General features: G+C 48.6%; 1 protein-coding gene and 1 long non-coding RNA gene across 2 annotated transcripts in view; one reads left to right on the forward strand and one right to left on the reverse strand.

The window, feature by feature from the left end:
- Nucleotides 1-16750, forward strand: part of LOC133361321 (uncharacterized) — a 329555-nt gene that overhangs the window by 229233 nt on the left and 83572 nt on the right. The gene's annotated exons all lie outside the window — the stretch shown is intronic.
- FXN (frataxin) lies at nucleotides 7318-15732 on the reverse strand. Its single transcript, XM_061574806.1, has 4 exons — nucleotides 15548-15732; nucleotides 13724-13921; nucleotides 10518-10615; nucleotides 7318-8225 (listed from the first exon to the last, which is right to left on the reverse strand). The coding sequence occupies exons 1-4, from the start codon at nucleotides 15677-15679 to the stop codon at nucleotides 8069-8071; spliced, it is 585 nt and encodes a 194-aa protein (XP_061430790.1). The 5' UTR covers nucleotides 15680-15732; the 3' UTR covers nucleotides 7318-8068.

Here is a 16750-nt window from a genome sequence, read left to right on the forward strand (position 1 = left end):
CATGAGCCTCCTCGTCCTCGCCCCCCACTCCCCCACATCGCCCCCACTCTTCATGAGCCTCCTCCACATCGCCCCCCACTCCTCCACATCGCCCCCCACTCTCCACGAGCCTCCCCCACATCGCCCCCCACTCCTCCACATCGCCCCCCACTCCTCCACATCGCCCCCCACTCCCCCACATCGCCCCCCACTCCTCCACATCGCCCCCCACTCCTCCACATCGCCCCCCACTCTTCACGAGCCTCCTCCACATCGCCCCCCACTCCTCCACATCGCCCCCCACTCCCCCACATCGCCCCCCACTCTTCACGAGCCTCCTCCACATCGCCCCCCACTCCTCCACATCGCCCCCCACTCCTCCTCATCGCCCCCCACTCCTCCACATCGCCCCCCACTCCTCCTCATCGCCCCCCACTCCTCCACATCGCCCCCCACTCCTCCACATCGCCCCCCCACTCTTTGTCCTGTACAGGGGGGGATGTTTGTGCGTGCGCGACTTCCTCAACGCGTTGTTGTGTTTTGTTGTTGCATGTTACTTGTCATTCTTCCTTTCCCAGATGACAAAGTATGCTCACGCCGCCCGCAATATTGATTAATGACAAAATGGTATTTCGGGGAAAATTCATTTTGAAATAAGGCGACCATGACAGAGGTGAATAAAACATTATAAATGTATCTTCTTGGTTCTTTCGGTTGTGGCCGAAACGTCGTGAGAATTATTTAATTATGTTTTATTTTTATTTTTTTATTATTTCCCTTCTACGTGACTTTACCAAAAGAACCAAGAAGATGAATCCCTGCAGTCACGAAAGCTTTAAATCGAAATCTTTCGGTAAAGTCACGTAGAAGGGAAATAATAAAATAATAAAAATAAAACATAATAAAATACAATTCTCACGTTTTTTCACTTAAATCGAAATTATAAATGTAATTCTAGATTTGAAGCTTTCGTGACTGCAAGGATTCATACTCTTAGGTTCTTTCGGTAAAGTCACGCATAGGTAAAAATAAATAATAAAAATAAATAATAAAATGATTGAAATTATAGAAATACGTATTATAAATGTAATTAATTCCATTGGCGCTCTAATGTGCAGACAGCCATGGCTAATTGCAATAGCCAGCGATAACTGAAACGTGACTGAGATGATGTTGGGAACTTTATCCAAAGGGCTAGAAATTAAATACGAATTTATTGGAACAGCGATCAGCGCCCGGGTTATTTCTCGATTTCCTTACCTTACAGATTTTAGATAAAATAAATAAATACAAACCGTGCTCGCAATCTGTACTCACCACAACACTAACGTGTTAATGCTTTTTCTGATTTTTCTTTCCATGTTTGTGTGAAAAGCTAATTTTAAATCATCTTCATTTGAAGCTTTCGTGACTGCAGGAATCCACACGTAGAAAGAAAATTAATGCATTTTTCTAAAATGTATTACTTTTTTATCTACGTGACTTTACCGAAAGAACCAAAGAGTATACATTTTATACAAATGACCATTTTGTCAACGATTTGCTCAAAAGTATTTAAGCGACGTGTGAAATCGTTGCGAGGAGCATTTCCCCTTATTTGCACGAATCCACATTGCGACATCTATTCAGTGCTTGGCACTGATAGAGAGACCGGGTGGAGTGGTGGCGCAATGGTTAGCACACTATGCTATGCCTATCATAAGTGGCGAGTGATAACTGCACCGATTCTGCCCCACCACTTCACAAACCCCGCACTACGTGTGCCACGGTCGCGAAATGTTAACTACCTCGCCTGGTCTGCAGGAGGTCGTGGGTTGTATATTTGGAGTTTGCATGTCTCTTTCATCATCATCATCACGGTGGCTTGGATATATTGACTACCTCGCCTGGTCTGCAGGAGGTCGTGGGTTGTATATTTGGAGTTTGCATGTCTCTTTCATCATCATCATAACGGTGGCTTGGAGATATTGACTACCTCGCCTGGTCTGCAGGAGGTCGTGGGTTGTATATTTGGAGTTTGCATGTCTCTTTCATCATCATCATAATGGTGGCTTGGATATATTGACTACCTCGCCTGGTCTACAGGAGGTCGTGGGTTGTATATTTGGAGTTTGAACGTCTCTTTCAACATCATCATCACGGTGGCTTGGAGATATTGACTACCTCGCCTGGTATGCAGGAGGTCGTGGGTTGTATATTTGGAGTTTGCATGTCTCTTTCATCATCCTCATCACGGTGGCTTGGAGATATTGACTACCTAGCCTGGTGTACAGGAGGTCGTGGGTTCCATCCCCGACCTTGACGACACCTGTTGTATATTTACAGTTTTCTCGTCTCTCTCTCATTGTTATCACGGTGGCTAGGAGATGTTAACTACCTCGCCTGGTATACAGGTGGTCGTGGGTTCCATCCCCGACCTTGACACCTGCTGTATAGATGGAGTCTGCGTGTCTCTCTCTCATTGTCATCACGGTGGCTAGGAGATGTTAACTACCTCGCCTGGTATACAGGCGGTCGTGGGTTCCATCCCCGACCTTGACACCTGCTGTATAGATGGAGTCTGCGTGTCTCTCTCTCATTGTCATCACGGTGGCTAGGAGATGTTAACTACCTCGCCTGGTATACAGGCGGTCGTGGGTTCCATCCCCGACCTTGACACCTGCTGTATAGATGGAGTCTGCGTGTCTCTCTCTCATTGTCATCACGGTGGCTAGGAGATGTTAACTACCTCGCCTGGTATACAGGCGGTCGTGGGTTCCATCCCCGACCTTGACACCTGCTGTATAGATGGAGTCTGCGTGTCTCTCTCTCATTGTCATCACGGTGGCTAGGAGATGTTAAATACCTCGCCTGGTATGCAGGAGGTCGTGGATTCGATCCCAACCCTGACGCCTGCTGGAGCATATCGAGCGATTAGAAATGAGATGTGGCGATTCAGACGAGATTTGAAATCGGGTGCTTTTGATTTAAGAGACGTAAATGCAAATCGAATCTAATCTTATATATTTCTGTATCTATAGAGCGCCTTTTACTTTGCGACTGGCCAGAAAAGCAATTTTATTGCTGTGAATCCTGAACTCAACAACAAAAAGAAAAAAACACACAAATCAAAACCACAGCCTCTTTCCCAATGTAAAATTTCCATCAACTCATTCTGTTTGTGTTTTAAATAAAATTACGTAACAAGCAGAGCACCCAACGCCACCTGTTGGGTGTTCTGCTTGTTAAGTAATAGATCACGTGCCGTTTTCTTCGGCACGTGTAGCACACGTAATGATGCAGATGTGCTAGCACGGTTACCACACCGGAGCTCAGGGGGGGGGGTCACCGGCTGAATTCAGCGCGGGCAAATATAGTAATAGGTTTTTACCCTTTCAACTGGTACAAAACTGACGTCTTTATACAAGGGATCATGTTTGCAATAACCACAACACAAGCAGCCAAAATGCAAACAAAAAGAAAACAACTCTGATAATGATATGCACTGTCCTTGAAGTTGATTGGTCCACACCCGAGACAGCTTTCCTTAGAGCCTAGTCTCATATGGTGTTGGACCAGATGACGCCAAAAGGCGTACAACTCAAAGACAGCACACTATCAGAGTATTGAGAGCTCGGGGTGAAGCATTTACACTATGAGACCCCCTTTACCAGTGGCAAAATATAGTAATAGGAGACTAGGCTCTAAGGAAAGCTGTCTCGGGTGTGGACCAATCAACTTCAAGGACAGTGCATATCATTACCATTATCAAAGTTGTTTCTTTTTGTTTGCATTTTGACTGCTTGTTGTGGTTATTGCAAACATGATCCCTTGTATAAAGGTGTCAGTTTTGTACCAGTTGAAAGGGTAAAAACCAGGGGCGGTTTCTTCATTAGGGCGATTGGGCGACGCACCACCAATGTCATTCAACCACAGAGTCACGCTAGCCGTCACTGCAGCCTCTGGATATAGTCCAATCAGCGTCATGTCACGTTCTGTGGAGTACCGCCTCTTTTTGGGCGATTTCACTCCGGCTGAGAATCGCCCCGAGTGGCCCCATAGACTTACATTCAAAGATGTTTTTTTTCGAACGGCGGGCGCTCCAATGCATTCTCTATGGCTTCCGGGAGGGCAAGCCCTAACGTGCTTACGTCATCATACGTGCTAACGTCATCATACGTAAGCACGTTTCATCCAACAATATAATTTATCGCCACCTAGTGGAATCTTCTTCTTGGTTCTTTCGGTAAAGTCACGTAGAAGGGAAGTAATAAAATAATAAAAATAAAACATAATAAAATTATTCTCACGACGTTTCGGCCACAACGCAAGTTATTCTCACGACGTTTCGGCCACAACGTTCCACTCACTGGCATGGTGCAGTGTGCAGAGTAATGTATGGTGTCGTAATTGTATAGTAAATATATAGCAGTGTGATACACATTAGGGTGGGTAGAATAATACATAGTGTTATATTAAAATGGATAAGGCAGCAACTGCAGCAGCAGCAGCAACTGCAGCAGCAGCAACTGCAGCAGCAGCAGCAACTGCAGCAGCAGCAGCAACTGCAGCTCCCTTTGATGCTGTTAATCCTGCATAATGCACATGCATATGCAGTACTAATCACATTCCTGCATTTCCCATAAATATGCTAAATTCCTCTTGATATGCAAATTCCTTTGTCAAGGCGCCCAGCTTATATATATGCTCCAAGCTCGTGTGCTGTTTCATTCAGACTCTGTCGCCTCGACGGACCTGGTTTTCACCTGAGGACGGCTGCTTGCGTTGTGGCCGAAACGTCGTGAGAATAATTTTATTATGTTTTATTTTTATTATTTTATTACTTCCCTTCTACGTGACTTTACCGAAAGAACCAAGAAGATGAATCCCTGCAGTCACGAAAGTTTTAAATCAAAATCTAGTGGAATCTTTAATAAAATAAACTTGAGTGGTTTGTTTTAATAGTATAGAAACAAACAAGATGTATTGTAAGAGTCACTTTATTTTTCATTAATATTAAAGAAGTGAAGTTGCCTTTACATGCTTAAGCTGTTAATTTATCCATTGCATGGGTGGACCTTATCCTTATCAATCATCCAGACATTTGCCCCCCCCTGAGAGATTTTGCAGGAGCCGCCACTGGTAAAAACCTATTACTATATTTTGCCACTGGTAGGTCTCATTGCGCTGGCAAAGTTTCTTAAATCCTCCCGACTGTCCACCCACAGCGGGTAGGCAGGTCTCGGCGTGGCGGGGTAAAGTGTTGCCATTCCCACCTCCTCCAATACATCTGGCCGGCAGTGCAGAGCAGAGGTCGCAACCGGGTACCCGATACCCGTACCCTACCCGATACCCCGCTACCCGTACCCGATCGGGTACGGGTAGCCGTTTGCGACCCTGGTGCGGCCGGGTACGGGTAGGCCGTGAGTCATTAGTGAGTAACTATTTGTCACTCATTTCCCAACGTCTTGTCTCTTCTCACAATTCAAGTTCCTAGAATCAACCCACGCGCACCTGCAACATGGCTTCATCCCAGAGGTCGCAATCGGGTACCCGTACCCTACCCGATACCCGGCCGGGTACGGGTAGCCGGGTATCGGGTACGGGTAAGGAATCAAAACCCGTTTGCGACCTCTGGTGCAGAAGCCAGAAAAACCCTCGAGAATGGCACTCAAGAGCTCAGCACTTCTGCCATAAGAAAGCAAATGCAGGGATGCACCTTGACCCGTATTTAATATCGTAGAGGAGTGGTGGCGCAGTGGTTAGCGCAATGTACTGTGAACTGCCAAACCCGAGTTTGATTTTCGGCCCAGCGAACATCAGCCGCGTGCGATTCCTGAACTGGCCCGAGCCGTCCCCCCCCCCCTTCCACAACCTACACTGACCAGCGCGGTGAAGTATGGTGAAACAACCCCCATGACTGACACAGCATGGGGTGGCCTTCATCCGGCAATAGATTGAATGCGTGACGAACATCATTTGAGGTGTTATGAATATCACTGTTATTCTTATTATTATCGGACATATCCAGGCATATACGCACGTGCAAACGCCACAAGCCCACCAACAACAACTGCCATTTGCCACTAAGTGGCGGTGACGTCACCACGACGCTTGTGCCAGGCTATGTGCACCTTGAGGCCACGTGAAGTGTCGAGCGCCCGCTGGCAGGTCATGGGGCAGACCCAGGTGCCACAGGTCGACTGAGACGACTGGCTGATGCACCACCTGTGCCCCCTACTGTGCCAACTTTCTGTGCTTTAGCCACCCGGCGCTCCGCTCGTTGTTGTGAGCGTCGCTCCTCTGCCCTCCGTTGTTGTTGGAGGGCGACTGCCTCCAACTGCCCAGTAGCGTCCTTCACGAGCCTCCTCCACAGAGGCCGATCTTGACACCGCTGGTACCAGTCATCGGCAAGTCCACTCAGCTCCACATCCTCCTGTACCACATCACTCCATCTCTTCTCTAGCCCGTGCCGTACCCGTTTTGCCCCCTCGATCCGGCCGAACAAAAGCTTTTTAGGCATGCGGTAGCTGGGCATGCGGGCTACATGGCCCAGCCAACGCAGCCTTGCCTGCCAGAGGAGCTGACCGATGGAACTTTGTCCAGATCTTTCAAGGATTTGTGAGCTCTTCGCATAATCCAGCCTGGTTGAACCCAGGATGGATCGTAGGTAGGCCAGCCTAAATGTTTCTAACCGGCGAAGATGTTCCATTAGGGGGGGTCCACGTTTCGCAAGTGTAGAGAAGGGAGGGAATGTCTGTGGCCGAGAAGACCTGAAGCTTCGTGTGGAGCGAGGGACCAGGTAGCTTCCACACAGCGTTACGCAACCGATGAAAAGATAATGCCGCTCGACTGATTCGGAGTGAATTCTCTGCTGTTAAACCGGAGCCGGTCATGAGCACACTGCCCAGGTATGGGAAACTCTCCACTCTCTCCACTACTGCCCCATCACCAAATGGGAGTTGTGGGGGTGGAGTGTCCGATGGTACAAAATACCCAGGCAGGTGCTTAGTTTTGGTGGGGCTGATGGTAAGGCCCCACCTCGACTCACGAAAGCCCCCCGTGACAAAGTCTTTGTCATCAACACAGTTCCTATTCAAAAAATGTTTTCCCTTTGCCCAGTTCCACCCAGATCGTGCCGTCGGCATCATGTGTCTCCAGACAAAGTATCCACGAGCTCCTCTCTCGGAGCAGTGCAACCCTCTGCGATGGGGAAGTGCCGATCAAAGTGGCTTTCTTCGAGCGACTTCTTGAGAACTATTCAAGTGACCTCTGGTGCACACAGCAAGGGGCAGCACTTTCTTCTTGGGTGTGTCCCGCCCCCCCCCCCCGTTGGCTGACATGCACACACGCCATATATACAAAAACACCACCGGTTTATTTTTTGCCGAGAATTCCCAACATCGGACAGCCCACGCGGGACAGTTCGCAAGGTGATATCGCAAGTGCTCGGGGTCGTTATCGCGCAGTCGATATCGCGAGCGCGAAGACTGCGACAAAGTACAGTGAAGTCGCGATTATCCACGGGCAATTAACAGCACTTGCGAATAAATAAATAAATAAAGTGCCCTGGCGGCCACTGGTTCAAGAGCTGCCCCTCACTCGTTGAGGATCAGTGACTCAGTGACCCATCTGGCCACGAATACACTGCCAAGTGCACTGATTAATGTGCTTCAAACATAACAAAAAAACACTTTTTTGACACGTTCTAAATATTCACCCCCCATTCTATATTCGGTAAAACAATGTTGTTATAGCCTAATTCTCAGGTGTTTTCAACGACTTATTTGTACCTGGGCCAATGCCTTCGCTCTTGTCACTTCACTGTACCCATTTCGACATTGGCGATAAATCAACGTCGCTTTATCAACGTGGTAATCGGCCACTGCAATGTTTGATGCCACCCGTATCCGATGTCCATCTGATGTTCGGCGTTTGTTCATCAGTGCCAGTTGCTCTGCCATCGGTCAGGTTCGGTTGTTCCACCATCGCCGCCGCCACCGCCGCCTCCCCTCCCGCCTCCACGTCTCACGAGCGGGTGGCGCCGTGCCACGAGGTAGTTTTGTCGCCGACGTCACAGTGGCAGCGGGTGGCGGCAGCGGGTGGCGGCTCACTCTGGGAGCTTCCCGCCGGCATACGGCAGCGCCGTGAGGTCGAAGGGCGAGTGGAGCATGGAGGAGAGCTCCCGCGAGAGCAGAACGTGGAGCGACGTTCCGTCGTGCGCGTAAATCCAGCAGTCGCCCGTCCAGTCGTAGCGCTTTGGACCGCTGTAACGCACGCACACCCACGAAGATAGTGGCAGTGAGCAACTTCTCATGACATTTATGGGGGAAGGGTGGGTGGGAGGGTTGCCAATGGTATCCCAAATGTGCTATTGGCGTCATGTCCAGAAATGAAGGATACATATGGATGTTTAGGGCCCGTGTAAGTGGATATCACAGAGCTAGCTTCTGAAATGCCTTTGAGTGACCTGTGGTCCACACATAATAGGGGGAGAGAAGCACTTTTCCACCCATCCAATCATGTTTTTTTTATTCTCAGAACTGCAATTCGGCCAATCTTCAGTGTAGATGCGTCCCAAGTGTAATGCTATAATGTAGTTTTAGAACGTAATTTGATCATTTAGTATTATGATAAGTTATTGGTGAGTTGCGCCAGCCTACATCGTTGACACGCTGCACCCATATGCCCTCCGCTCAAGGTCCCTAAGATCTGGGCATGATGCAGATATTCTCTCTGCATTGGCAGGTCGAGACTTTAGTCTATGGGTGACTGAGATGTTTCCCCGTCGTGTAGCTTCCAGGCTACGCAACACTCTTTCACGAGGTAGCAGGGATCTCCGAGTCTGTGGGCATTTTTAAAATGCATCTTAAAACCTATTTATATACGCTTATTCAGCTATTAGTTAATTGAGTAAATGTGTTTATGCTGAATGTATGCTGCTGCTGTGTTCTGTACGGCACTTTGAAATCCTTGATGAAAAGCCGCGATAAAAATGAAATTATTTTTATTATCCTATCTGGTAGGAGATCTGTAACTTTGTATCCACAATTAAATAAAGGGTTTATTTTCCCCTCTCGAAGGCAGAACAGTGGTGAATAGTTTTTTTCTCACCAAACGAGAAACGTAATTTAGTCCGCGCAGATTTTTTTGGAAAGCCCACAACACCGTGCAAGCATTTTGGGTTGAACGTGCACATGAGTTCTGCAAATTGAACCTCTATTAAGAAACAGTGGCAGCTTTTAAATACGTTGTCGTGTTTAAAGGTGCACGCACACGACCAAGCCTGCATAAATTAGACATCTAAACAATGGATTCATCTTTCTTGGTTCTTTCGGTAAAGTCACGTAGAAGGGAAATAATAAAATAATATAAATATAAAACAATAAAAATTCTCACGACGTTTTGACTGCAACACAAGCAATCATCATCAGGTGTGAAAGCCACAGCAAGAAAATTTTCTGAAATCCACAGCAAGAAAATTTTCTGAAATCCACAGCAAGAAAATTTTCTTCCTGTGGATTTCACATCTGATGATGATTGCTTGTGTTGCAGTCTAAACGTCGTGAGAATTTTTATTGTTTTATATTAATATTATTTTATTATTTCCCTTCTACGTGACTTTACCGAAAGAACCAAGAAGATGAATCCCTGCAGTCACGAAAGCTTTAAATCTAAATTTTATGTATTCATCGATGGTCATTAAAACAGATTCTTGAGGTGGACGGGTGCCTCTTGCGATCAGAGCGGTCACGGTTGAGACGCTGGCTTTTCATCCCGGGCAGCTACCCTGTGATTCGACCGGGATCTCGGGTATGCCAGATTGATGGTCTCAGCAACGCCGGCCAACGCTTGCATAAAAAAAACGATCTTTAAAAAATGTTTTTTTAAACATAATCCTGCACTTATGTTTAATAATTCCCACTGAAAAAAAATGATTTGACCATCATGCGGTGGACATTAAGTCTTAGTGGCAGAGCAGGTGGAAAAGTTTTGCCCTCTGCAGTGTAAATCAGACGTCATTTTGACAGGATTTCAGAGGTACCTTTGAAACAGCTACCTCCATGGGCCATTCTATAACGTGAAGGGTCGCGCTGCTCCTGCTACAATCCGCACGGATCGTCTCGTAACGTGACACAAACGCACGCTCAAAATACACGTATCGAATCATGTACGTATAAATAAATTACCGACGAACTTATGCGGAAGTGTTACGTTGCAACTAATGGAACAAAGACAGCAGAAATTACAAATGAAGCAGTACAAATTTCGATTTAAAGCTTTCATTCAGACTCTGTCTACTTGACGGACCTGTTCTCCACCTGAGGACGGCTGCTTGCGTTGTGGCCGAAACGTCGTGAGAATTATTTTATTATGTTTTATTTTTATTATTTTATTACTTCCCTTCTACGTGACTTTACCGAAAGAACCAAGAAGATGAAGCAGTACAAATTTGACCTAAAAAGGCATCAATCCTTGAATCAAATCATGACCTCAAATCGTGACGATCCATGGAATTGCATGGGCTGTACACTCAATGCGTGCCCCAGGTCGGTCACCTGAATGGTGAAGAGAGCCATAACTGCTTGTTTGGCGTCTGCTTGTTTATCACGTAGGTGCCCAGGCCCCTGCCAAGCTTTACCGTCAACACTCCCGTCTGCAGAGTAAGAAAAACGCAGAGTCAGCACAAGAGGTCTTTCAACATTACAACAATCATTGATATTCACCACCACCACCTTCCGCCCTCGTCCAGGACCGCCCATTATCGTGCGTCGATAAGGTGGAAAGAAAAGGCTGGTTGGGCAATTACGTGGCCGAGTGATTTGAATGTCAACCTGTGACAGCCACTGCGAGAGAAATGATCAGTCTATCGGCTGCCATCGTCCTTCATGGTCTTGCGACGCCACAATCCGTCTCTCACTCCTGCCCACGAGCCAATCTCATTGCCATTCATCACCGAGGTGGCCGCAGCCTTGGGCCCTTTCTGTCCTAGACTCTTTGGTTTTTCGGTAAAGTCACGTAGGTAAAAAATTCAAATAAATTAAATCACGACGTTTCGGGCGCAACACAAGCGTCCTTATTCAGGTGAGGACAACTTAGCGAAAGCACAACCGCTTAAGTGTGTCGTGATTTAATTTACTTTAATTTTTTACCTACGTGACTTTACCAAAAAAACAAAGAGTATGAATCCTTGCAGTCATGAAAACGTCTAACCTTTCTGTCCTTTCGACTGCCATTTGGTCACCAGTCTCGACCGTCAGATGTCATTCCCTTTTAGCAAAGTGTCCTTCAAATGCAAGGCAGTGACGTTTTTTTTCGTCGAGCGGTGGCAGCATCTGCCGCTTCACACGTGGTTGTTGAACTTCTCTGGCACCGTACGTAGCCGACCGTGCGAGTCGGAGGTGCCGCTGGTTTGTCCGTGGTTCGAGCCCAACAGCCACCCCCTTAAATTTCGATTTAAAGCTTTCGTGACTGCAGGGATTCATCTTCTTGGTTCTTTCGGTAAAGTCACGTAGAAGGGAAATAATAAATAATAATTTTTTATTTTATTATGTTTTATTTATTTTATTTTATTATTTCCCTTCTACGTAACTTTACGGAAAGAACCAAGAAGAGCCACCCCCTTGTTCAATACTGCGGGTGATTGACCAAAACATAACGCTTCACGGTGGACGTTAAACATCCCGTGACGTTATATTAAAAAAAGGCTCGAGACCTCACAGCAAAAATTTTTTTTTAATGTTTTTGTTATTTTATCAGGTAAGGCCCACTGAAATAAATAGCCGTTTTTCAGAAGTGACCTGGCCACAAATGATATCTCAATGAAGTGGCTTATCACGTGGAAATTTATAGCAGCCAAATACTCTGAAACGCGCTTTGATTCTAAACGGGGAAACACACACGCAAACTCCAAATACACAGCAGCAGGTGTCAAGGTCGGGGATGGAACCCACAACCTCCTGTATACCAGGCGAAGTATTTAACATCTCCTAGCCACCGTGATGACAATGAGAGAGAGAAGAGCAAACTGTAAATATACAACAGGTGTCGTCAATGTCGGAGATGGAACCCACGACCTCCTGTATACCAGGCGATGTAGTCAATATCTCCAAGCCACCGTTATGATGATGATGAAAGAGACATGCAAACTCCAAATATACAACCCACGACCTCCTGCATACCAGGCGAGGTAGTTAACATCTCGCGACCGTGCACACGTAGTGCGGGGTTTGTGAAGATGAGGTGGTGGGGCAGAATCGGTGCAGTGATCACTCGCCACTTATGATAGGCATAGCATAGTGTGCTAACCATTGTGCCACCACTCCACCCGGTCTCTCTCTATCAGTGCCAGCACTAAATATATGTCGCAATGTGGAATCGTGCAAATAAGGGGAAATGCTCCTCGCAGCGATTTCACATGTCGCTTAAATACGGTTGAGCAAATCGTTGACAAAATTGTAATGATATTCAATGTGCTTTTCACACAAACCTGGAAAGAAAAAGACAAAAGTATTAACACGTCAGTTTCAGGTGCGTACATATTGTGACCACGGTTTGTAATTTTTGTTTAAAATCAGTGAGGAAATTATGAAATAACCTGGGCGCCCATTAATTGTTTGAATAAATTCGTATTAATGTCCAAATACAGAGACTCCTCTACTTACGAACACTCGAATTCACGAACTTTCAGAGATGTCCAGATGCCTGTTCGGACCGAGAGTCGTAAGTTCAACCACCGCGCAATAGATGGCGGTGGTGGCATCTACATCTGCGGCACATGCAGAACCGGTGGCATCTACATCTACAGGAGAGTATACAACTTTGAAATCCATTCCACGTGTTTAGTGTACACGCCGTACGTGTTTGGAATCGACAGGAGGAAAGTTGGACTTACGAACGAATCGACTCTGGAACCTAACTCGTCCGTAAGTAGAAGAATCCCTAAATACAGGCGTCAGGGTCTGGATCGGACCCGCGACCTCCTGAATACCAGGCGAGGTAGTCAACACCTCCTAGGCCATCATGGCGCATTGGCGCTTAGCCAATGAAACAAAGGGTGATGTGGGGGGGCTTGCCACTTGACCAAGATGTGAGCATTTCGATTTAAAGCTTTCGTGACTGCAGGGATTCATCTTCTTGGTTCTTTCGGTAAAGTCACGTAGAATGGAAATAATAAAATGATAAACATAATAAAAATAATTATTTTATTATGGTTTTATTTTTGTTAAAAAAACTAAAAATAATAAAATAACTATTTTATTATGTTTTAGTTTTATTATTTAACATAATTATTTTATGTTAAATTTTTATTATTTTATTATTTCCATTCTACGTGACTTTACCGAAAGAAGCAAGAAGACGTGAGCAGCTTGATCGAGGACAAAATCGTGCGCATTGATTACATGTTGTTCTGCTTATTGATTTGCTTGCGAAATTTGAAGAACAGATTATAAATACAATAGTAATAGGTTTTTACCCTTTCAACTGGTACAAAAACTGACACCTTTATACAAGGCATCATGTTTGCAATAAGCACAACACAAGCAGTCAAAATGCAAACAAAAAGGTGTCAGTTTTTGTACCAGTTGAAAGGGTAAATACCCATTACTATATTTTGCCACTGGTAAAGGAGGTCTCACAGTATAAATTACAATCTCCGTTTCGTTTTCCTATTGCAGTGCAATGTCCCCTCGGAGCGTAAGTGTAACGGCGGCGGCCAGGGAAAGTTGTTGGGGCAAATCTCTGGTGGGCTTTCGCTACTCGCCGCGTAGGCGACATCGTAGTCGCGCGGCGAGCTCGGAGCGTCCCCCAGCTCATCGAAGAAGTCGTGCAGGGCGTCGAGGGTGCCGTCGGCGAGCCGCTCGTACGCCGCCTCGCCCAGGGGTGCCGTCGCCACCGTGCCGCTGACCAAACGCCGCGACCTCGCTGGGCACGGCTGAGAGGCGGGCTGTAGAAGGGCCCTCTGTTGTCACACACAGACCACACACACACGGAACACACACATACGGTACACACAAAGATCTCAGTAGACTGTTGGGGCAAGTGCTGTTAGCGAGTAGCACCTATGAAGGACAGCAGGGCGCATGAGGGGGTGGGTGGCCAGCACCACGCCCGACCGCCTGTCTCCCCAGTGGCGATGTTTACGCATCGCACCGGGTACTAATATGAGGCTGAGTCGACCTAGGGGAGGCCCAGGACTGGTTCAAATAATCGTCACCGCTCCCCACACACAGTACACACAACACACACACAAAGATATCCCGTAGAGCCTTAACAGACTGTTGGGGCAAGTGCTGTTAGTGAGTAGCACCTATGAAGGCTGGCACGGCGCACGAGGGTGGGTGGATAGACAGCACCACGCCCGGCCGCCTTTGTCTCCCCAGTGGAGATGTTAACTACACACCGTACCAGGTGCTCATTTGAGGCTGAGTCGACCTAAGGGAGGCCTCAGGATGGGTTCAGATAATCGTCATCGGTGTTGGTGACCGTGAGTGGGAATCGAACTCAGGTCTCCGGGTTCGTGGCGCAGCGTGCTGACCACCACCACCAACACACACCACACACAGTACGCACTACACACATTACATACCACACACAGTACACAAACCACACACAGTACGCACCACACACATTACACCCACCACACAGTACACCCACCACACAGTACACCCACCACACACAGTACACCCACCACACAGTACACCCACCACACACAGTACACCCACCACACACAGTACACCCACCACACACAGTACACCCACCACACACAGTACACCCACCACACACAGTACACCCACCACACACAGTACACCCACCACACACAGTACACCCACCACACACAGTACACCCACCACACACAGTACACACACCACACACAGTACACACACCACACACAGTACACACACCACACACAGTACACCCACCACACACAGTACACCCACCACACAGTACACCCACCACACAGTACACCCACCACACAGTACACCCACCACACAGTACACCCACCACACACAGTACACCCACCACACACAGTACACCCACCACACACAGTACACCCACCACACACAGTACACCCACCACACACAGTACACCCACCACACACAGTACACCCACCACACACAGTACACAAACCACACAGTACACAAACCCCACACAGTACACAAACCCCACACAGTACACAAACCACACAGTACCAACACCAAACACAGTACACACATCACACACAGTACACAACACACATCACAAACAGTACACAAATCACACACAGTACACACACAGTACACACACAGTACACGCACACCACACACAAATGATTTCGCCTAAATTACACCCTAATGGCACAATATCATTCGGATCTTCGAAGCAGGGATGGACCTCTCCTTATTTCCAGGTAAAAATCTTGAATTGCTATTTGTTTACGCACTCGTGCCAAACGCCAAGAACCCTTTGGCAACGGTATTTGCTCGAACAACTTCAACTCTTTAAGTGCACATTTTAACTTGTGTGAGGCGGGATGGTATTTAAAATAAAACATTTTAGAAGCACCACCACCACCGGCACAACGCAACAACTCAATGCCACAACTCACACACGGGCGGTCACTCGGTCGGGCAGCCGCCGCCGTGGCAAAGCGGGAAGCCGCGGGGACACGGAGCGGCCAACGTCCACATCGCGACAACAGCCGAGACATCATCGTCCCCACCATCACCACCACCACCATCACGGCCGTTCACGTCGTCACGATGATCTCCACTGAATCTCTCTGTCTCTCTCGTTCGACTGATGAGATGGACCCTCCCCTCCGAATCGGTGTCGGCCATGTTGGGTAGGGAGCTGCTGCCCGGTAGCTGTAAGCGGCGGTGGGGGGCGGGGTGCAGTGTGATGACGTAGACGCGAAGGGAGTCACGGGGTTTTTACCCTGAGCAACATGGCCGCCGGCGGTGGCTGCGGCTTCCGCCCAACCGTCGCCAGCCCTCGGCGTCGACGTCTCTCGGTGGGGGGAGGGGGGCGTTGTGGGGGGGGGGTTGTGGGGGGGGAGTTGTGGGGGGGAAGTTGTGAGGGGGGGGGGGGTTGTGGGGGGGGAGTTGTGGGGGAGAATTGTGAGGGGGGGGGAATGTGAGGGGGGGGAATTGTGAGGGGGGGGATTGTGAGGGGGGGGATTGTGAGGGGGGGGATTGTGAGGGGGGGATTGTGAGGGGGGGGGGATTGTGAGGGGGGGGATTGTGAGGGGGGGGAATTGTGACGGGGTGGGGGGAGTTGTGACGGGGGGGGGGGAGTTGTGAGGGGGGGGATTGTGAGGAGGGGGGGATTGTGAGGGGGGGGGAGTTGTGAGGGGGGGGAGTTGTGGGGGGGGGTTGTGAGGGGGGGGGAGTTGTGAGTGGGGGGGAGTTGTGAGGGGGGGGGAGTTGTGAGTGGGGGGGAGTTGTGGGGGGGGGTTGTGAGGGGGGGGGAGTTGTGAGTGGGGGGGGGTTGTGAGGGGGGGGGAGTTGTGAGTGGGGGGGAGTTGTGAGGGGGGGGAGTTGTGGGGGGGGGGTTGTGAGGGGGGGGGAGTTGTGAGTGGGGGGGGGTTGTGAGGGGGGGGGAGTTGTGAGTGGGGGGGAGTTGTGAGGGGGGGGAGTTGTGAGGGAGGGGGGGATTGTCGGGAGGGGGGGAGTTGTGAGGGAGGGAGTTGTGAGGGGGGGGAGTTGTGAGGGAGGGGGGGATTGTCGGGAGGGGGGGAGTTGTGAGGGAGGGAGTTGTGAGGGAGGGGGGGAGTTGTGAGGGAGGGGGTGGTTGTGGGGGGGGGGGTTGT

The sequence above is a fragment of the Lethenteron reissneri genome, chromosome 1 (genome assembly GCF_015708825.2).
Source record: "Lethenteron reissneri isolate LAM-NWPU_2019-01 chromosome 1, ASM1570882v1, whole genome shotgun sequence".
Taxonomy (NCBI): Eukaryota; Metazoa; Chordata; class Hyperoartia; order Petromyzontiformes; family Petromyzontidae; genus Lethenteron; species Lethenteron reissneri.